The 22,714-nt window shown below is 44.5% G+C and overlaps 1 protein-coding gene across 5 annotated transcripts in view; it reads right to left on the bottom strand.

Annotated features, from left to right (window-relative positions):
* Positions 1-3,039: 3,039 nt before the first annotated feature.
* Positions 3,040-22,714, bottom strand: part of LOC125508540 (ubiquitin C-terminal hydrolase 12-like) — a 29,229-nt gene continuing 9,554 nt past the window's right edge. For 2 of the 5 annotated variants that reach the window (XM_048673270.1, XM_048673271.1), the window contains exons 10-32: positions 21,759-21,868; positions 21,374-21,448; positions 19,844-19,922; positions 19,575-19,721; positions 19,409-19,489; positions 19,199-19,318; positions 17,716-17,838; positions 17,066-17,143; positions 16,870-16,958; positions 16,686-16,794; positions 16,417-16,485; positions 16,207-16,317; positions 9,681-9,736; positions 9,416-9,593; positions 9,209-9,310; positions 9,054-9,125; positions 8,827-8,892; positions 8,635-8,700; positions 8,435-8,518; positions 8,204-8,320; positions 4,563-4,637; positions 4,407-4,493; positions 3,040-3,572 (exon numbers count right to left, since the gene is read on the bottom strand). In XM_048673270.1, the coding sequence (XP_048529227.1) occupies positions 3,531-3,572; positions 4,407-4,493; positions 4,563-4,637; positions 8,204-8,320; positions 8,435-8,518; positions 8,635-8,700; positions 8,827-8,892; positions 9,054-9,125; positions 9,209-9,310; positions 9,416-9,593; positions 9,681-9,736; positions 16,207-16,317; positions 16,417-16,485; positions 16,686-16,794; positions 16,870-16,958; positions 17,066-17,143; positions 17,716-17,838; positions 19,199-19,318; positions 19,409-19,489; positions 19,575-19,721; positions 19,844-19,922; positions 21,374-21,448; positions 21,759-21,868 (2,136 nt within the window). In that variant the 3' untranslated portion in view covers positions 3,040-3,530. Of the gene's footprint in view, positions 3,573-4,406; positions 4,494-4,562; positions 4,638-8,203; positions 8,321-8,434; positions 8,519-8,634; positions 8,701-8,826; positions 8,893-9,053; positions 9,126-9,208; positions 9,311-9,415; positions 9,594-9,680; positions 9,737-16,206; positions 16,318-16,416; positions 16,486-16,685; positions 16,959-17,065; positions 17,144-17,715; positions 17,839-19,198; positions 19,319-19,408; positions 19,490-19,574; positions 19,722-19,843; positions 19,923-21,373; positions 21,449-21,758; positions 21,869-22,714 lie in introns of all 5 variants that reach the window. The other 3 variants (XM_048673272.1, XM_048673269.1, XM_048673268.1) reach the window with 3 other exon arrangements.

The raw sequence follows: 22,714 nt of genomic DNA, 5'->3' as shown, positions 1-22,714 counted from the left end.
AATTTTTGTAATGTAGCAAGAATAGAATTTGAGACAAGAAAGAATAAATAGCTAGAGAAGGTGCTTAGGCATCTTGTACATCCACTTGGCGAGAAAAACAAACACAAGCAAAACAACAAATGGATGTCCTCGAATGAAGAAAACATGCATGCCAACATGCTCACACAATAAGGTAGCAAATGAAATATGTGCCAAACATGCACAACCAATTCTAGCAACTATCAAGCAACGGGCGATGACTAGGTCATCTATATATGAGTATATTGACTTAGGAGCCAGATAAAAACATTTGATCATAGGTCATACGCATTGTTTAAGCACAAGTCTTAGAGCAAAGCTCCCCCTAGATGTGATATCCCCCAAAGAGGGATGAACTAACCTTGGGTTTTGTCGATGGTGACTTCATGTAGATGTTGAAGATGTGGATGCTCAATATTGATGAGGATCATCAAGAGTTGGGAGCAATCCTTTGGATTTGGGAACTTTCAGTAACTACATGGATTAGTCCCACAAGGATATCCATAGACATAGAGTGGAATACACATATGATGATGTCCATGAATGCATTGAATATCTTGTCCTTGTCTTACCAACAAGAGGGTTTGTGACTCCACGAACTAGTGCAAGATGTTGAAGTTGTTTGCACAAGTCCTTGCCAAACAGAATGTGAGTGAAGTTTGTAGGCGGAGTCACCCTCAAGAACACTCTAGTTCTTCTTCTTTGGGACCCACATCAACTTGATGGGAATTCTTGGAGTTGTGGTTGAACTTGATGTAGAGCTCGATGAAGTCTTGGGAACCCACTTGACCATGGCTTGAGGTGCTTCTTCAAATGAGTCAAACTCTTCTTGAAGCTTGTCCTTGCCTTTTAGCTTGTGGTCTTGTGGTGGAAGATCATCTTGAGCTTGTGTTCCCTTAAAGGAAGTTGGGTCATACTTCTCTTGTTGAAGAACAAACTTCGTCTTGGGATATTGATCTTCTTCCCATTCAACTCCATTGGCATTGAACTTTCGTTCAAAACCAATACCTTGATTCTTCCGGTGTCTTCCTTGCTTGCGTACAATTTCCTAAAATTGCTTACTCCTGGCAAGACTCTTGTAAACACCTTTCTCTACAATTCCCTTCAATAAACTATTTTCTTGCTCAAATGTAACTTGGCTAAGAGAATCTTTAGTGGAATCAAGAGAGCTACTAGAAGCAACAATATTGGTTTTAGCATTGTTATTGTTACTACTAGATGAAGAATTCCTACCTCCTAGGAGTCACCCTCACCGAAGAACTCCTACCTCCTAGGAGTCTCCAACCTCCAAGAGTAACAAGACAAGTGCCAAGGATCCAAATCAAGCTCAAACACAAGGTGACTAGTCAAAGCGTGGGGAATGAGTGGATCTTGCTTTTGATGGGTGGTTCCCCTTTGAATCTCTCCAAGAATCAAAGGAAATAGGGCTTGGGAGAGTAGGTGAAGAAAATGTGGCGGCTATGGACGAAGTATGCTTAGAGGGTAGCCCTATTACTAACTGAGTTGGAGTATATACGGTGGAGCTTCATATCCAACCGTTACAGCCCAAGAATGCACTACCGGACAGTCTGCCAGATCATGTAGCCCTAGATGAAACAGTCATGTAGTAGAACTGAATATAGGGTTTGTCTAGAACAAGGGAGAAGAATTTGACATGTCGGACAATCTGGTCCAGGGGACCGAACAGTCCGGTCTGTCTAGGAGAGAACACAGTTCTATGAGCAAGCAGCCAGATAGTCCACTCAGTGGACCGGGCGGTTGGATGCCCCATCGATCAGTCTAGTCCGAAGCACGGGACAATCTGGTCGATCAAGTGGCAACCACCGTGTTGGCATGGCTAATTTGAACTGTCGGACACCTGGACCAAACAGTTCGGTGGTGCACCTTTTTCAGCTTGGTTATTTTGATGTCTCTTTATTTGGTGGCTATGATATATGAGTGATCATATGAGTGGATGGTTGAAATGTGAATGAGCTTAACTTGTCACCTCACTACTAGCCCCCCTTAATAATGCAAGATCCCCATCAAGGAAAACAAATAGGCCAAAAGACTACCCTAAGCCTTCGAGGATCCACAACTCGCTCCTTAACTTCTAGGGGGACGACGATCATCCATCAACCATCAACCATGGACCTAATACTTGAGATATACTTGTGAATTGTATTAGTCCAACAACATGTGTGTCATCAACACCAAAATTATCTTTAAGTGCTTGATAGCACTTTCAGCAAACATGTGTCGCTTTGGTCCCTCAAGATTGGTCGACATAACTTGTCTAACACACCTCGCATATGGACAATGCTTCTTCTGCTCCCGCTCCCACGAAGAAGTCATGCTAGCCGTCGCCGACCACCTTCATGATGCATGAGTCCCTCTGACCGAGTCCAACTCCACGACGCCCCCAAGAGGAAATACGGTGTTGAGCAAAGCCACTAGCGTAGTCATGGTCGATCCGTGAGGCCATCCTGCCAACCACCCCTACGACACACAAGCACAACGTCAAATCTTCTCCAAAAAAAAAAAAACACAATGTCACATCTCAACCTTGCAAAGCACGCAGCAAGGACCCCTCCACCACAGGCCCACAAAAACCTAGATGACCCAAAGCCACCGCACGCGCCTCTTCACCAAACCCCCTCACACAGATAATCTCCAGGCTCACCCTATAGACGGTAAGAACCGGTCGCCTACCCAGCAAATAATCTCCTCCCGTCTTACCTACATTTGTTCCATAACTTTTTCTTGAAATATATTCTGGTGGGGAGTCTTTTCCCCGGTGACAATTAAAAAAAAACAGAAGAATGGACTTTCAGCATTTCTCATATTCAAATTATCTCCACAAGACTGAAATTATACCTTAGTTTGTCAGAATTCACCTACTATTGAACAGAGACCTTTTACTTGGTTCAAAATAATTACTTGGTTCTCATTCTACAAGGCGGGAGAAAACTAGTGCGTCTATAGAACTGTCATCAGTATCTCCTAGGTAGAATCAAATCAATGCCAAGAACACGGCTGTGCTGAAACTCATGAGACTACTTTCTGCTGAAGTTACTGCCTACATTCACAATGGACACCAAAAACTGGAACCAGCCACAAACCCATTATACAATCTACCCCATTGTTCCAATGCCGGAGCAGCAAATAAAGCAATCAGTCTCGGCTATAACCATGTATACATGCCCCTACCAAAATCATTTTCTTATGTACCAGCTCTGCTCTGCACAAAAGAAGCAACATCTATCCTAGTGGGGTCTATCACACTCAGGACAACGAAATCAGCATGCTTGCTTCGTTGTCAGGGAGCAGGCAAGAGGGAAAGCCTCAAAGAATATATCCTTCTGCCAACCACAGCACCGACTGTCAACAAGTAGCAAGTAATATAGGCCTTGGCACACAAATGACCATATATTTGACAGCATTTCCCTTCTGTTGAGGTCACTTGGCCTCTTTAGCATACTTTCTCGGATGAGGCCTTTGTCCCGAGGCTTGCAGCCCAGATGGAAGGTTTCTCAATTGTAAATCTTCACAGGCTTCTCATATGTGTGTCGATTCTGCAGTCACCAAGCAAAGGACAGTTAAAGGACGGGGCAAGTCGGCACAATAGTTCATGTGAATTTACAACATAGTAGGTCACCTTAGCTTCTAATAACACACAAATTAGTCGTGTAAACTCTACGCATGGACAAAATCACCCCCAGCTAAAGCATTTGTCTGCATGCTCCCTTGAATATTGACGTTACATAATTTCTTTTTTAAAATACAGAAGTTATTTCTACAAATAAATTTGAAGTGTGTGCTTCAGCTCATGTAATATGTGTGCACTAGGTTAGTCTTATGCTATCAGAAACTTTTCCATCAATTAAGGTCTCTTGCAAAAGTAAATAATAAAGGCAGCTTCAAGAAAACTATTTTCCCTTGAGGATAACTATGGGTGAGAGCCAGATGTTTGCTGAAGTAAGAAGTCAGGACAATAAAAACTTTCTAAGGTCTGAAGGTACATGTTTAAAATATCACAATGGATGGGAACTGGCCATTTATATGTGACTCCCTACCCAAGACCTGTACTGTGGCAACCACCAGCCCGAACTGGTAAAGGAATATACTAGACCAGAAAGAGGTGCTTTCATACTAATTAAAATTGTAACGTTGACGGGGTTTTTGACATAACGTAACCTTGACGTTGATGCTTGTGTAACACGAAATACAATAACACTTCAGAAAAAATAGCAAAATGGAATAGACTGAAAAACACCATTTACTGCATATAAGCCTAGATCTTTACTAAATCTGGTTTTGTTTAAATATGCATGTTTCACCGACAAAATTTGAGAACACATCAAAACTCTTTTTTCTTAAGTATTGCATAATAAGCCAGCACTGCCTACCTGATTAGCTGCGTAAGACCTTTTGGGTGTTGTGTCAGTATGCTCCAAACCAAGGTATTGTTCCCAAGCTCCATAGACATCTCTCCTCTGTAAGATCAGAAGAAAAACCTCATCACGTGAACATATTTAGACTACATGCTAAAAATAACTACTTGCCTGAAAGCGTGCAGACACAGCATCAATATCCTGGAGGTATTCTGGACGATTCATGGATATGAATGCAACCTTCCACTGATCAATAAGAATCATCGGGGTCAAAAATGCATGTTGGCAGAGGAAAATATTATATTCACTAGAACCATGCACAATCATGATGGGAGGAAGATGCGGGGATGCATAACCCTGGCAGGAATGACCGGGTCCTTGGTAGCCTATGCTCGCTTGTGAGCTTCTCCTAGACTCATTTGAACTTTCCCTGCCTTTTGGATAGTTTCTTGTTAGGTGTCATCGGGTTTTCACCCCATATCAAGTGTTTCGATGAAGGGCACTTCCAGTGGGTTTCCTGGCGATGCGTTGAACTCACTTTCCCCTTTCTTTGTTTCCTTTAAACTTGGTCGGTGGACGGATGGTTTTATGTCCCTTATGCTTATAATGGAAAGGGGTTATGCCCGGTTCAAAAAAAAAAGGAATGACCGGGTCCGGCTTAGAAACTTAACCCATGGACCAAGTCGTAATTTTTTTGTTCAAAAGCTGATCATCCAGTGGTTATCTCAAAAACACTGATACGTGACTGGAGCATCGCACCCATATCGGTACATATCTGAAACCGATACGTCCCCTATACATGTTGGATAAGTATCGGCTGAGTATCCCCTGATATAGCATTAAAACAATTTTTAATTCTCAATACGTGCAGGATACTTGCACGATACATGTGGATACCTCCAACCGACCAGCCCATTAAGGGCAGCATAAGCTAGCCATCCCGACCCGATTCGAATCTTTCTCCCAGGTCCCAACCTAGACTGCATGGCCATGCAGCGTCACCAGATGCAACAGCCGGCGGCGACACAGCGGTTGGCTCAGGGAACCTGCAGCAGCTCGCTGAGAGCAAGCCAGCTCAGCTCTCTCTTTCTCCCTCTCCCTCTCTGTTAGCGGCAGCTACCTCCTGGCGGCGGTGCACTGGAGCAGGCACCAAGCAGCTCCAGCAGGTGGTGGGCTGGAGTCCCACATTTACCATTACTTTTTGAAATAGTCAAACGTATCCCCGTATTGGTACTTAGAAATACCGTATTCCCATATCTGAATTGGCCCTATATTGATACATGTATCCATATCTGTGCAAATTAGGCGGTTGTATTTCTAAGTATTTTATTCTCCTTCCCCCGTTCCTAGTCTATATGTTCAAATGTCCCTCTCCAAGTGCTCAAGCCAAGAATTAGAGATAAGTATGACCAAGGCCAACTCCAATGCACAACCCCAAATGGTCCGGCCGCGACCGTTTGGGGGTAAACGGACAAAAAACGAGGCCCAACGCGCGGGAGCAAACGGACAAACGTCCGCTTTTGACCCGTTCCCCACCCAAATTTGGGCCGCGTTTGCATCAAAACGAACACACGCGGACGAGCGGGATGCGTGCCCTTGTCCTCCCCTGGCCCGCCCGTCGGCGATACAGACGGCCCTTTTTCTATTCCCCTCCCGCCTCCAGCCGCCCCCCACCATAGCCGCTGCCATTTTCTCGACCACCTTGCTATCCAGCCCGGCCGTCGGATTTGAGCGCATCCGGCCACGAGAGGCTGCGCCTTGCCATGTATTGGGTACCGGACCGCATGACAACGCCTCCACACCGCATGCAGGTATTGACTCCGCCTCTAGCCGCTGGGATCTATCCCGTTGGCGGTTCACCGGCAACGACACGTCCGGCCGTCGTCCAGGGTCGGTGCTGGCCCAGCAACTCGTCGGCTCACCCTTGCCGCTCATAAAGTGCGACGACTGCCCATGGCAGGGCAGGTCGTTCATTGCGTATCTACAACGCCGGAACATCCCGGATGGGTGTTCATCAAGTGCAAAAACGATGGGGTACGTGCTTGTTCATCGGTTGTGCTCCCGGGTTCGGCGCATTTTCGATAGCTCTTTGCTTATACTCAAATTTGTGTGTAGGATGGATGCAAGTTTTGGCATTGGAAGAAGAATACATCGATCTATTGATAGGACGAAATTTGATAGATGTTCGTGCACTCGTTGTGAGGATAGAGGCTAGAGATGAGACTAGATGTGAAGCAATGTCTACTTCTTTAGAATCGAAGAAGAAAGTATGCAAGATCAAGAAGCTGCAGATCAACAATGAAGATATCGAGAAGATACTAATCCAACTTGTGGGAGAGTTATGAAAGTTGGATATCTTTTAAAATGTCTAATTGTAGTTCTTGTTTTCTTTGGTCTTGCTATTCTAGTCGAGGATTGGTGAATGTACTCCAATGTATCAAAATGCCTTTGATGAAATAAAAGAAATGGGACCAAAAAATGTATACATACGGGCACTAGCCGGCCGTGGCGGATCAGATGTGTACGCGCGTTGGGCGCACGGCCAGCGCATCCATGAAAACGGCCAACGCCGCCCAACGGACGTCCGTTTGGGGTCGTGCGTTGGAGTTGGCCTAAATAATCCATAAAATGGGGCGCAAGGAAGTGGTTGAATAGTCATGGCCCGCATTTAGTCGGTTCGGCTAATTGGTGAGATAATAATATAATAGTAGGAAAGAAGTGGTAGTCTGTTTACTTGTACATAGCTGGCCCTGTAAATGAAGGACCTAGTATGTAACTTGCATCGACCAATAAATAAACCAAAAAAATGCCCCAATAGTTCAGAGCCTCTTTGGACAGGAATGTGCCCTGACATAGGGTGCTTTTCAGAAATACTGTATTCCCATATCCGAATTGGCCCTACACCGATACGTGCATCCATATCGGTGCAAATTAGGTGGTCGTATTTCTGAGTATTTTATTCTCCTTCCCCGGTTCCTAGTCTATATGTTTAAATGTCCCTCTCCAAGTGCCCAAGCCAAGAATTATAGATAAATATGAATAAATGATCCGTAAAATGGGGCAAGGAAGTGGTTGAAGAGTCATAGTCATGGCCCGCATTTAGTCGGTTCGGCTGATTAGTTCGGCTAAGTGTCCAATGTATTAATTGGTGAGATAATAACATAATAGTAGGAAAGAAGTGGCCGTCTGTTTACCAGTACATAGCTGGTCCTGTAAATAAAGGACCTCGTATGTAACTTCGCATCGACCAATAAATAAACCAAAAAATGCCCCAATAGTTCAGTGCCTCTTTGGACAGGAATGAGCCCTGACGTACGTCCGAGGGGGACCTCGTTACACTCTTGTGTTCTGACCACCAACCCCCATCTCCAACCATACCTTCAGCTTCCATACACACGAATCAACAAAAGATAACCACCTGAGAACATAGTAGGGATAGAAATGGATCGCACACGGTAAAGTGGAGAAAGGCGTATTCCTACTTTTGTACAAGACACATAGAAGATTATTGTCTGGATAACAGATGTACACAAACATTTTCTGACAAGTAACTTATTTCAATTTAAATACCATTAAGGATCTTGATTGGGGGTGTAGGTAAGTATTTGAGTTTTTGACACTTCAACTCCACGCTCATATCCTCAACAGACATGGGTTGGAAATACCAGAAACGTCTGGAAATTTTGGGTATGCAGAACTGGAGCAACAGACATACTAAATCCAACAAACCTCCTCTATCTATACCAAAGCAATACATGCAGGCAGAATAGTTCATTCCAAACAGATTATTAGGATATGTAAGTATGGATTACCTTGGCGAATTCTTCATTGGGAACTCGGAGTTTTTTCTGCACACGGTCCATTACCTCTGCAGCAGTCTCACCTTCACGGATGACCAGCAAAAAGGGATCTCCAAAATTCTGAATCTGCTGTTGGCCATGATAACGATCTCAGCTTATATTGGTCCAGCATATCGGTAGCTACTCCATGCAACACACCATAGACTAATATCTTTTAAGGTAGAAATATGGAAAGTGTGGTACCTGGTTCTGATTAGGATCTTTCATGAAATGATAGACGTGAATCAACCGATCCTGTGCAGTGAGATTCTTCTCCTCCTCTGGAATCTGTTTCAGTAGAAACAATGTAGTGCAAGACAAATGACATAAAAAAAACGTGTGCAACATAACTAGTATGTCAACAGGTCAACATCATCAAACAAAACAGAGATAATGCCACGAACCTCCTCAGCACGTAGTGTCCAGTACTGATCATTTATGTTCTCTATCTTCTCATGAGGTGGAAATATCTGCAGATAGAGGTAAGATTATTTTATTCAGTGATGCCAAAAGAACGTCGAAAGAGTATGCCCGGATGTACAGAAGCACTGTGTATAAAGTGCACCATCTCCATTTGCAAATAAACATGCACGGACCTTATAAATCTTGTGGTAGAAAACTTCAAGCAAGCGGAGCTCAGCATCAGGATTGGATAGTTCAACCTGTTGAGCATACAACCACGAGATAAAGGGTTATAGTAGCTACTCAATAGATACCAGCCATGGGTTACATTTGCATCCAGTCAGGCTATCCAATTCTAGCTTCAGCTCCGAACAGAAGAAAAAAAGGGCTGAATAATCTGAAATGGTAGATGAGTGCTAACCTTGGTCTTCAAGTCAGTGATCACATCACTGATGGTGCTATTTTTCGAAAGCCTGATGCTGTGAATTACAACCTGGCAGATCATTTGCATTAATGATGCGGCAACTGAAGATGGAGATAAGAACATGTACCAAGCACTCAGGCAGCCAAACAAACCTCATCTTTCGTTGCATGGTGAAATGCAACTTTAAGTGTTTTTAAACACTGCAATTCTGGCAGTGGAATGTCCAAGACTTCATAATACAGTATGTCAGAAGTCTGAAAGGAAGGTAGGCAGAAAATTAGTATGAAATCGGGTCATGTTACATCTTTTAAATAATAAACTGGCCTTCCTGAATAAACAAAAGAAAGATGAAGCTAAACCTGATTATAATGGACAAGCATATCCAATAGATGCTCTACTCCACGATATCTGATGGGCTGTGGTTTAGGTTGCTGAGAATAGCAATTGTGAGACGTAAGCCGAACTTTTGATGGATCATCCAATCCAAGTTGGCGTGCAACTCTCTCAACAACATCATCATAAGTATGAAGCTTCGACCTAAGTGAAGAAAACTATTATATCTTTTCAAGTTGACTAAAAAGAAATATGTAAGTACAAAATTGGGAATGATTTGTGACCCCTCACAATTCCAAACAAAATCCCTCCTCCTTTGGTTTCTCCAGACACCGGAAGTGCACAACCTATGGTACTCAAAACAAATATTTATCTCAGTAATAGTAAACAAGACCCTGGGAAAAAAGAAGAGCAGTGAACAAGTTTAGCTGCAAACAGAAAAAAGAAGTTATGTATTGCATGTCTGCGATCTAACTAACATAAGGTATCAACTAAACCTGGGCATTCTTTGGGCCGGGTCGGGTTTCAGGCCAGGCTTGCAGAAGTTGACCCTCAACAACCAAGTCTGGGTGCCCAAAGCCCGGATATTGTAAGTACAAGCCCAAGCCCCGCCCAAGCAAAAGCCTGAAACCCAAGACCCAGTCCAAAAGCCCAAGAGCTCTACTTGGACAGCAGAAAAAATTCCAGGTGGTACATACTATGAAAATAATCTCTGAAATTGGCCAAAAAAAATGAACATCAAACAACGACACGGATACAAGTTGTACAGATCAATTTGAGCTCCAAACATACAAGCACCATACACCATAGGGCCATACACATCCAGCAATACACCATGGTGGCCTAGTACAATCGGCAATCTCTTCTGGATCAACTTGATATAGCAGCCAGCGGACCATGGCCAGCGAGACGAACCGCCGCGCAGGGGAGCAACTGACAATGGGAGGACACCGCAGCAGGGGAGAAGAGGCTGTTGGAATTATTGGGCTTTTAGCCCATTTTACTATTTCCAATATTCCTAGGAAATCCGAGAAGCCCACATGGCCCATTCATGCATGACAATGTGGAAAGTTTAGTCCCACCCCGGTTGTGCAGCATGTGTTGGACCAACATATAAGGTTGGTTCCTTCACACACCACTAAGAGCTTCAGAAGAGGCGAACCAACCCGTGGTTGGATGGTTAGAGGGACTGGTATCCCCAGCCCACCAGGGTTCAAATCCTGGTGCTCGCATTTATTCCTGGATTTATTTCAGGATTTCCGGCGATGCGCATTCAGTGGGAGGAGACGTACCTGTCGACGACGAGGTGCCTACCGTGACTTCGTAAATTTCAAGATGATATGCCGGCTCAGTATTTCGGAGGTGCTCATAGGGGTAGGGTGCGCGTGCGTGCGTTCATAGGGGTGAGTGTATGCGCGTGTATATGAGCGCTTGCGTCTGTACTGTGTTAAAAAAAAAAGAGCTTCAGAAGAGGGCACACACGCGCTCTCCTCTGCCGCCCGCCTGGCCTCGCACACGCGTCGCGTTTCGTGATTAAGCTAAGCCACACTAGGACCTATGCCACATGTACGTGCTGCCTTATTTTTGTCATGTAGGAAATAAGTTGAAATGTTTTTTTACTAGTGGAAATCCAAACTAACGTGGACTGTTCCTCTCCCTGTAGTGGATCAGTTTTTGTTTTCTTTGTCTCCCTGGTGGAGCCATTTCACTTTTTTCTACAAGAGCTCGCTCCTCTAATGTAGATGCAGCCATTTGACACCACACCTATGCCTCCTACTCCCTCCGTTCCTACATATAAGACCTTTTAGGTATTCCAATATGGACTAAATACGGAGCAAAATGAGTGAATCTATACTCTAAAATACGACTGTATACATCCGTATGTAGTCCACATTGGAATATCTAAAAGGTCTTATATTTGGAAACGGAGGGAGTAGTTCCAAAACCTTGCGCCTGCGACTTTCTCACTCCGCTTCATGGCGTGCACCGTGAAGTGCAGGCCTCTGAAACCACAACTCTTGTGATCCTGCACGGGAGAGAGGCGATCAAGTTTTCGAGGAGCGCTCTTGCGCGACTGCTGGATTCTTCTTCAACGTGGCTGCACCCAAGTTCTTCCCCAACAACTACTTCCCCGACGTCAAGACGACATAACTACTGATATGAACGACTCTTCTTCCATTTCACTGTATATGTTCTTATCCCTTTTGTTAGGGATTATGTTTGGACTATTGGCACTACAATTGATCTGGACATGTTACTTTTATCAAATGTCTACCATGCGTAGTACTTCTGTTCATTCGATCATTATGTTTAATATGTTCGTCATTGTTCGATGAGATATTGATCGTGATTAATATGGTTCATCATTGTTCAACGAGATTTTGTACATATTACGTGCAAATAAGAATAAATAAATAAAGTGCATCAAGTTCAACACACTTGTTTACGGCATCCATCACATTCGTGAATGTGTGGTGTTTCTACACATCAGTATACATGCATGGCACACCATGGCCAGATATACATGTGAAGTAGTACTGGTATATACGTATATACCAAATGGCCAAGTGGTACAGAGGCAAATGACCACGTATTCGTGCATGCCCAACCGATCAGGAGTTGTGGTGCACCGCATGCTTAGTTGCGTACATGCGCATCACAACTTAATGACCAGCCGGATAAGCAGGAAGAGATAACGATGACCCTCACAAGTACGTACTTATCTTATCTGCAACCATGAGGTCTCACCTGTGCCCTACCATCTGCCTATAAATACTAGAGCAGAACGATTAGCGGGGGAGGATAAGAGATACACGGAGGGAGGAGAGGGGGGAGGAGCCTGCGGAAAAGGCCCTAGCACTCGGTGCACTCGCACACAATGCAGCCACGGGGCAGCAAATGACGCCATACGGCGACGAGCATGTGGCTTGAAACAGGCCCACGGTGCCTTTTTCCATCAGTGAGCACGCAGCATACAGAGGCAGCTAAGGAACACAGCAGCCGTGGACGACGCACTGACATCGGCATGGCACACGTGCCCGAACCAAAAGCCAATCCATGGTTGTATGGCACCGCCGGGACAACACAAAGAGGAGGCTGCGGCATGGCACACACGGCCGAAGAACAAACGTTCAGAAAAGAAGCCCCGGTGCCATCTCCACGGCGTCAATGAGACCCTCAGTGGCAGCGACGTCAAGACTTGCATCAAGGCCGAGTCGATGCAGGAACCATGCACATTGATTAATATCTCTACTGTTCTCTTTACCTTCTTCATTAGGCAGATTAGGGATGCGAAGCCCATTAGCTGGACAGTGAAGCATGCATCCAAGGAGGGGCATAAACACACAGCCGGGAGGCGTACACATACAGCTGAGAGCAGCGACACAGAGCATGCCCCAACAAATTGAAAAGCATGCATCCAAGGAAGGGCATACGCACACAGCCGGGAGGCGTACACATACAGCCGAGAGCAGCGACACAGAGCATGCCCCAACAAATTGAAGACTGAGCGAGCGTCCGCGCGCGTCCAAGGTGGCCGCGGACAACGCGCCAGCGACTAGGGATTACATCCAGCCGGTGAAGCAGCACAAGCATCCATCAGGTGAACAAGCGTAGCTGCACACGCGCCGGGAGGAGGAGGCCGGTGTCAAGGCTCCACCACCATCTACCTCAACAAGGAGAAGAATGAAGTCACACACAGCGTCCATCTTTTTCAATGGAATGCCTGCCTAATTAATCCTCTCTCTCTATTTCTCCCATACTATCTCTCTCATTTCAACACATCCAGCGAGCAAACGATGGGAATAGCAACGGAGACGATGGTGGGATTATAAGAGCTGGCCCATGTGCCGCAGACTGCTAGCTCTGCCCTCAGACTACATCGCCAAATATGTATCATACGACGGTGCTGCCGGCGAGCGATCCAGCCTCGTCGCGGCCCTAACAGCCGAAGATAGAGGAGCTTCTCGTGTGCGGCCTGCCCGTCGATCTATTCCTTGCGCGCATCCGTTAAGGTGACCATACATCCTTGGCGTGCATCCGTTAAGGCAGCCATACATCCATAACAGGTATGGCGCCACTGTCGTTCGCCTTGGATACAAGCATTCGCTGCCTCCAGGCACATGCGTCCATAACGGATGTATGGCCGCCTTAACGGATGCGCACCAGGAACAGACCAACGGTGCATGCCTTCTCTCACCCATGCCCAGACGTACATCCACGAGCAGACCAGCAGTGCCTTCTCCCATCTAAACCAACATGCTACTTCTATGTCAACACAAGTGCGGAGGCGATGCGCCAAGCGAGAGAGGACAAGGCAGCAAAGTACACCAAGGGGATGGCACTAGAACGTGGCTTCGTTACACCATGTTTCTTCCACTACATGCACATATATACTTTCAGGTACAAGATGTTGCCTGCATATTGACTTTACCATGTCGTCGTCGACCGAGCTGCCACATGAGCCAACGCCATCACCAACCGTGACGCTCGACATATCAACACCTATCTTCACCGACCCAGGAGCTAGTTAGCTCATCGCACGGAACCGCGTCGGTGCCGTCGTCATCAACCTTCAGCTCGACGAAGGTGACTATATCGACATGGTGTTGCCATCTTCATCTACTTCGCACCTGACATGGACATCGTCACACTACCATCAGTCTACACTGACCAATTGACATCTTTCTACATCAACTCCTCATTTGGCAGGGACATTGTCTACATTGGCATGGCGTCATTCATCTACGTCAAATCTTCATCTAGTGAGGACATCATCTACATTGGCGCGCGCCAGACACCTACTTCGACATGATGTCGTCATATTCACAGACTTATCGCCCGCGCGGACGACTGCACCCGTACACCACCATTCTTCTACGTCAACCGTCTACACCAGGCAGAGGTCATTTGCCTAATTCCAACGCCCCGAGGTCTACATTGTCAAGCTTGCATTGTCGTCTATCATCAAGCAACGTCGCCACACGGCGAGGCTCAAGTCTACTTCAGCTTCTACATCAACACATCCCCAACATCGACCAAGCTCAGACGAGGTGAAGCCACTTCACCAACATGTCTTTTTCCAATGAAGTAATCCATATCTTGCCGGGCACCGACACGGCAAAGGCAAGCCACCATATTCGAAGCCTACGAGGCGGGCACCACTAGGCCGAGCACCGATAAGGCGAAGGCCGCCCATCTGTTTGAGCTAGAGACAACTTCATCATCGAACATCCACAAAGCCGGAGGGATACTGCTAAGCATCGTCGGAGTGACGGATGCACCACTCCACCCTTCTAGTCCACCACATCATCACCATCCTCTACACCGAGCACTTGGAGAAGACAAGACTTGAAGACGACCACCATTGTAGCAGCTTAATCGGAGGTGGTCCGCGACTTTGACTCGCGGGCGTAATTAATCGTTTGCTCTCCAAGCCCCCGTGAACCAGAACTTCACAATCGCCCAAGTCATCTCGGCCGCGCTAGATGGCCACGGAGTGCGCATATGTAAAGGGGTGTTGTAATTTTGTTTCTCCAATGAGAGATCAATAAAGTGCATGTTTCCCTATATTTATTTGTGTACTTAGTACACTGGCACACCAGCAATGTTTATTTCCCCTGGCGCATAGAGAGATAATAATATAATAACCACATTATTTTTATTGTTTCTCATGCCAAACAATCATGATTTATCTACCGCATTTCTGGAAAACTTAATGGAAAATTGCTCATATACTCAACAGAGGCCAATGGGAGAAGCCATTGCTCATGGAAGCATCGGCTAGTGGTAGGAGCACGTGGGGAGGATGGCAACGCACTCTGTGCAGCAATGCATGTGAGGCTAGCAGGAGTGGTGGGGAGGATGGCGACCGCCGCCGCCCTCCGGTTGAGGCACAACTTCGTCGGCTTTCCTGTGTCCCCAGCGCCAAGAGGTCGACCACCACTATTTGTCTGGTTGAGGTGGTGAGGAGGACCGCCAAGGTGACAGAGGGGGACGCCGCTGCAAGGTTGGTTGTGTGGGGAGGGAGAACATTGTGCTCGGTAGTTTGGGGTAGTTTGGGGGAGAGGTGGTCCAGAACTCCAGATCTGGTGTGGAGGCTAGGGTTATGGGGGTGGGGGGGGGGGGGGGGGGGGGGGGGGGGGGGGGGTGATGCGACAGAGGGAGATTTATATGGCAGCTGGGGACTAGGCCGGATCTAGATCTGAGGTAGTTCAGGCCAGGTCGGGTTTATTCTGGGCTGAAAATCTGAGCCTGTGCCCGGCCCAAATTGTCTTTCAGGCTGCAGATTGAGGACTGAGCCTAGCTCGGGTGTCAACCCCAACTCAACCCAGCCTAGGCCCAGGCCGGGTCGTCGGGCTGGGCGGCCCATGCCCATATTTAGTATGAACACACGGCACTTCTGTTTATGTACAAGTGCACACCTAATGGATATACCATCATATTATTACAGAAAATGGATATATCGTAATATAGCAAAAATCTAAGAAATTATTGTAAGGGATATAGTGTCATGAAAACACCCTAAGGTCTATAGATTCTCTAAAAGCTCTGTTCTGAAACTGTTTTGGTACTTCGACTTGGAGATTCAAGCTTACCATGAACACCCAACTCTTGCCCAACTAAGTAAACGGCTACATAGAGAAGAACATCATACCAGATTTACAAGAAGATTATAAGTACTTAAGTACGTAATGGTAGAATAGAGTGGCGCAAAACAAATGAGTCAAGTTGAAAACACAACACTTGGTGCGGTAGAGTAGACTGGCGCAAAGCAAATGAGTCAAGTTGAAAATACTACACTTGTATCTGAGTATACCTGCCTATTATGAACATACTCCAAGAAAGAAGGAACATCTTTATAGCGCACTTGAGTATCGCCACCTGGTATAGATGGCTTTTGGAAACTGATTATGTCCCCATCTTCAAGCTAACACAAGAAAGAGTAAGTGGAGGAACCAATGTTTATCTTTTATAACTGCAGACCTGAAAGAAATTTGTATCTGAAAACGAGTTTTTTTTCCCAAACCTGGCTAGATCGGAAACTAAGTTTCTTGTCAATATGTTCACACATCACATTAGGCTCGAACTTAATTTCCTGCAGCATAACAATGACAAAAAGCTCAGAATATTCATATAGGGAAGATAATTACTATAGGTATATGCATGTATGCCACAAGATCATTGACTTCCATCCAAGGTACAATTTAGCAATTAACCACAACGAAATGAGTACAAGAATGCATACATAGCAAGAGAAATAAAACATAGTTGTACATAACTGAATATTGCACTCACCTCATAAAGTTCGATTTCTTCATTTGGGGAAAATCCAGCCATTTCATTAAGTTTTGTCAGGATATCAGATGGCTTTCCCAAAGCCTTAACAAAAAGCCTACCAACAAAACTGTATAACAAAATGATGTCAGTGTCTGAGTCTTTTGTATCAAAAATAGAAGTTGATCCTTGAGAGGAGATATACCGAAGCTCTTCCTTTTCAGGATTATAAAGCTTGAAGAAAAGTAAAATATCTTCCTTGCTCTTCTCGGGAGGACGAATTGGGCGCAAATCCTACACAGGTAACAATAAGACATGGTCAGGCATCTCTAATTTAACGATAAAATAGGCAAAATATGTACACAAAAGAAACAATAAACTGAAACTGATTTATACGATACCAATCCTAGCTCTACTTCAAGAAATAGCTTCAGCTCAGCATTGTGTGCCTTGTTTGATACCTCCCTAAGTTGCCCCACCTGTGCAGCACGTGACAAGTAATGAGATACTATATTGTAATCACAACACAAATAAAATAGAACGGAAAGTAAAAAGGCCAAGGCATTATCCACCATCTTCAACCTAAATAGACCTGAAGGCCATACAAACTGCTCTAGTATAGGTATGAATTGTGATGAAAGAACATACAAAGAGCAACAAACATAGGAGCAATAAATCATACCTCAAAAAGTCATAGTGATTTACTGCACTGACACCTCATTTTAGCAATTCAACTGAATTGATGGATTATGAGACCAAATACACCAATGCACCACAATATACTTACTTGAGAGATGACCACAAACAGCCCTTACAGTAAGAAGGGTACAACTTTCCATTTAAGTTACCAACTTACCATCCAATTGCAACTTATGTGTGCTCGCAACTAACAGAACTATCAGATTAACCATTTTGCATTGACATGACGGCAAGAGACCAGAAAGAATGAAAAAGGAAATATCGAGCAAATAACACCAAACAAACAGTTTTCCACCCATCAAAATAATTGAAATGTTACAAGTTCAATCTTTCAAAACAGTTTATCACTCACTGATTGTGCTTCTTCATGAGGGGCCAGCGGACGATTGGGCCGGTATGTATGATTTTGCCTCTTAGCCCACAACCAGAAGCGCTGAGACTGTACCGGAATGCCATATTCCTTTGCAACTTCCTCCTATCAAACAGCACATTTGGCAAAAGAAAAAAAGAGATCCAAATGAACCAAAAACGTAACTGATTAAATTAATGTAGATTATGTTAGAGAAATAGCAACTTGTATTCCCATGGGGCCATAGGCAGTATATATACATATACAGGAACCCCCCGCCCTAAACTCATGGTGGGTCAACAACAGTATGTTTGGAGAGACAAAAAGGCGTGTTGTGCTCTAGTTTGTGCCTTAGTGAAGAAATCCACCAACTATAACTCGAAAGGCACATGCTGAAGAGCAATCACCTGATCATGCGCACAAAGGAAGCATCAACACCAATATGCTTGGTGAGCTCATGCTTCACTGGGTCACACACAATACTGATAGCACATGTACTGTCAAACAAGAGAGGAGCAGGTGTGGTGATAGAAACACCAAAACCCTCAAGCAACCACCGTAGCCAAGTCATAAGAGGCGGCGAGAGAGTACCACAACTCAGCCTCTGAACTCGAACAGGCTCCAGTATGTTTCTTCGTCTTCCAGGAAATGAGAGAAACTCCAAGAAAAACACAAAGTAAAAAGGGACAGACAATCTGAAGGATCACTAGCCCAAGTAGCATCCGAATAGGTCTGAAGACAGAACGAACTAGAGCATGGGAAGAAGAGACGGCGAGAGAGTCCCACAAAGATATCGTAGAACACGAAGGAGGTGATTGTAGTGGACCGAAGTGGGAGCAGAGACGAACTGACGCGTAATGTGAACGGCGTAGGAAATCTCGGGATGAGTCACAACTAGATAGACAAGACTCCCAACAAGATCACGGTAGCGCGTCGGTTCAGATATAGGCTCACCGTAAGAAGCACGGAGGTGGGCGTTCATCTACATCAGGGTCTCAACAATGCGCTCATCAATAAGAGAAGCACGAGCAAGAAGATCATGGATTCATGGGTATACTTCTCTTGGGAGATCAAGGAGCCATCAGAGATAGAAGAAACCTCAATCCCAAGAAAGCAGCCAAGAGGATCGAGATCAGACCTAAGAAATTGCTCACTAAGACGAGCCTTCACAAAGGCAATGTACTCAAGAGTCATCGCTAGTGATGATCATGTAGTCGACATATAGAAGTGGAGTCCGACCACGAGACGGAAGGTGGACAACAAGCGCGTAATCATGAGCACTCACCGAAAGATCGTTTTTGCAAGGGCTTGAGCTTATGTTAAAAGTACGCGTGTAAATCTTAGCGATGAAACCTTGTGGTAGACCACATGACTGTTGTAAGACCTTTTCTTTCTATCTAATGCACATACATGCAATGGTTTGCATGTTCTCAAAAAAAAAATAAACCTTGTGGTAGAAAATAGAGCTATGCTTTAGAAATATTACCTTGAATGAATTAAAGGGTAATTGTTTCTGTATACGAAAATTACGGACTTTTTCGTGGTCCACCAGATCAAAATATATATTCTTCCCAATCTGCTCCTTCAAATCTTCATCTCGAGCAACCTAAGGTTGATTTATTCCAAATAGAGAAATATTAAAAGGAGTGCACCAGTAGAGCTAACTGGTATGACTGACACTAGCAATTAACAAGACCTTTATGATGGTGTAGAGGTGAGCTTCAGCTTTTTCCTTTTTCTTGTGTTCTTTCTCTTGTTGTTCTTTCTTCAACCTTATCTGCAAAAGAACAATTGAACTGACTCACTATTACAAAAGGAGTACACCATACTGACTAGAAAGAGAGGAGAATATAATGACTCACCCTCAAATGCTCAGCAATGTCCTTCTCATCAACATTACACATTATTTTCTCCTTGTCACTCTCACGAATATATACAAGCATGTAGGCATTTGAATACTTTGTGAACTTAAATGGGGTGTTATTGAAACCAGGGTTAACTTGAGGCAACTGTTCCCTCCAAAAGAAGACAAAAGAGAGACGAAGGTTCCATATTACACATAAAAGATGAGCGAAATCCCTAGAACCAACAGGTCATATACTGGATGAACTGTTGATAAAAAAAAACTTACCTCTTCCTCGCCCCCGTACTGCTCTTCAAGCGCTTTTTTAGTATCTTCTTTTGTTACTCGCTCATCATCAAATTTATACCTGAAAAAAACAGAAAGAAAGAAAAAATCAACACACAACATTTGCTGAACTGCTTTCAGGTGTACAGCAATCAGAGAGGAAACATAATGGTACGCAAAGGAACACAAAGTGGTTTGGTGTCACAGCTCGTTGAACACGTTACGGTGCAAGCAGACTGCATGCAAGTAACTCTGTCAGAAGCCATCCTTCAGTTGCACTAAATACAAGATGCCGATGCAGCCAAAATACGAAATGTGAGCAGAAGCTAATTTGAATACTCAGCCAAAATAGGAAATGTGCACAGAAACTAATTCGAACACTGTATACCCATAGGAAGTGTGCACAGAAGCTAATTCAAACACTGTACACTGTATACCCATCTCAAACCCATAGAGAAGAAAGAAATGACGAGCGGGATCAGGGAGCTGCCAAGCGGGTCCTATTCATCAATGATAAGGGTGGTTAGACCATACTGTTAAACTGAGTGTCATGTACTGAAGTTGTTCCTGGAGCAAATGAAATGGACTGAATTTCTCCTGTGTCTATCCTTTCTTTTTCTTCCTCGAGTTGGTGAAATTGGTCAAGAGGGGGAGAGCAGTAGTACATTAACTCATTTGGCTCATGTGACACAAGCCTCGACCTACAGTCCTACACTGGTGATGTGCAGGTTGGTGCACCGACTCAAATTGGTAGCGCGCCTGCCAGTGTGCCGAGGTGGACAGCAGAGCAAGAGGAGCAGCTCAGGACAACTAGATCAACCACTGACGGAACAACAGGATAGTGCTGATGTAATTTTCACCTCCTCTGATGGGGATCAGGCTGAAGGGTCAGGAGCTACAGAAGGGTCAACTGATGGGCAAATTGCTGAGGAGAACTACTCGAGCAACGGCAGAGATACCAGAGAAAAGGTATGGGTTCGATGTCATTGATGTTGGAAACTATATTTCTATGAAGCATTATCTCCAGCCTATAAAGCATCTGTTGCTTCTCTTCAGTCTGTCAATTCCTACGAGTAGAATGTTGAATCTTAAGTAATGTTTTCTAGAGTGTTCTAGCTATAAGTAGGTCAGATGTGAAGGCTTCCCAAAGCCCAACAAAAAAAGAGGTCTTCACCTCTAGTTTGTAACCAGGCTATGCACCCCACTACCTATAATAGAATTTGGTGTTCTTATCTAAAATCTTGGACTAGATCTTGTGCTCTAGGGGTTTTGGATTGAACTCCTGCTACCACATTGGCCTATTTCCGCCTCTAGAGCGATATCTAGTGCAACTTGTTCAAGTAGTTCCTTCCACACTTGTGATGTACACTTTGTAGCAGCAAGGTGGAGTTGCTCCTCCACAACCTTGTGCTGCTTCACACTATTTGGTGATGTGTAACAGCAGGAACAAAAATAAACAGTACCCAAAATAGTCTTTTCCTAAGGTACAAGTACTGAGATGCAAGGACAGATAACTCCAAAGATAAAACTCACCACTGGTCTGAGAGTGTAGGCCGTATGAAAGCGTAGTAGTGACCACCATGTACTCCTCCACTATGAACAAGAACACTGAATAAAAGCATGTGACCAACATTAGCACCAACAAAATACAGATCACATCTATCTGAGACTTATTGCAGTAACATTTAAACTCGTATGGAACTGTGACTATGAAAGTAAACTACAGAAGTAACAGGTAAATTTCCAAAGTACCATTTCAAACTGTTCTGCACAAAATAGTGATTTGTTTATTGGAATTAATAGTTTCTACATACATCAAAGATTATTGTTCATGGATGTTCCCTTTAGTATAATAAATCATTCAAAGAAATGACTGAACAACACAACGTGTACCAAAATGTCAGACAAAACCTATTACCTGTGAAGAGTGTAAAGGTTCCTAATACTTCTATCTGCATCTGGAGTAAGATATTTTCCATCATCCTTATCAAGATCGAGTTGTAGTGGGAACTCATAACGGTCATTAATCTGCAGTAGGCATTATTTTTATTAGCAACTCATAAGCATCCTTCCAAACATTTCTACAAAAAGAAATGAACAAACAATATGATTTTAATTACTTGAGCAACCAAAACGCAAACAGAGATCAAATGAACAAAAACAAAAAATGTTAATCAGAGAGAACTCCTAATGAAAGGTTACAAAGAGAACAAAATGGGTAAGTAACTTGTCGCCAATTTCATACAGAATGAAAGATAGGATGGCATGGATCTCACATTAAATGGTTCCAAATATGATTAACTATATGGGCTGTGCTCAAGGGTGTGTTTGGTTTGAGAACGAAGTGGAATGGAATGTCATGGTTCCATTCCACCAGAATGGGTTGGTTCCATTCCTGAGTTTGTTTGGGGATAAAATGTGGAATGGAATGGTTATATTTCAACGTTTGGTTGGAGAGTTGGAATGGAATGGATTCTGAGATTACCTCTCACATGCATATGTACAATATGAGCAATTAGAGCCTTTTTTATGTTTAACAACAAATTATGCAAAATACATTTCAATTTCACAATGATTTATCATCCACATATAATCTGATGTCTAACTCCGCCTATGTTGTCTCAACATAGCCGGTCCCAAGCCCGGGTAAAGGAGGAGGGTTGTGATAGGCTTGGCGAGCCAACGTAAAAACTCAGCCACTCTTATGGAGATGAAACCCAAAAGATTTTCGTTGGGGCGTAACCCTCTCAGCGACGCGCTACATCGGAACCCGGGTGTGGTGGAAAATGGGCAAGGGCCGGGCCGTCACCCCCAAGGTGGCGCGCTGTATCTTGATCCGGATACGGTGGCAAGTGAGCGAGGATCGGGTCGTCG

This window comes from Triticum urartu, chromosome 5, assembly GCF_003073215.2.
Source record: "Triticum urartu cultivar G1812 chromosome 5, Tu2.1, whole genome shotgun sequence".
Classification (NCBI taxonomy): Eukaryota; Viridiplantae; Streptophyta; class Magnoliopsida; order Poales; family Poaceae; genus Triticum; species Triticum urartu.
This window is presented reverse-complemented; position numbering and strand designations above follow the sequence as displayed.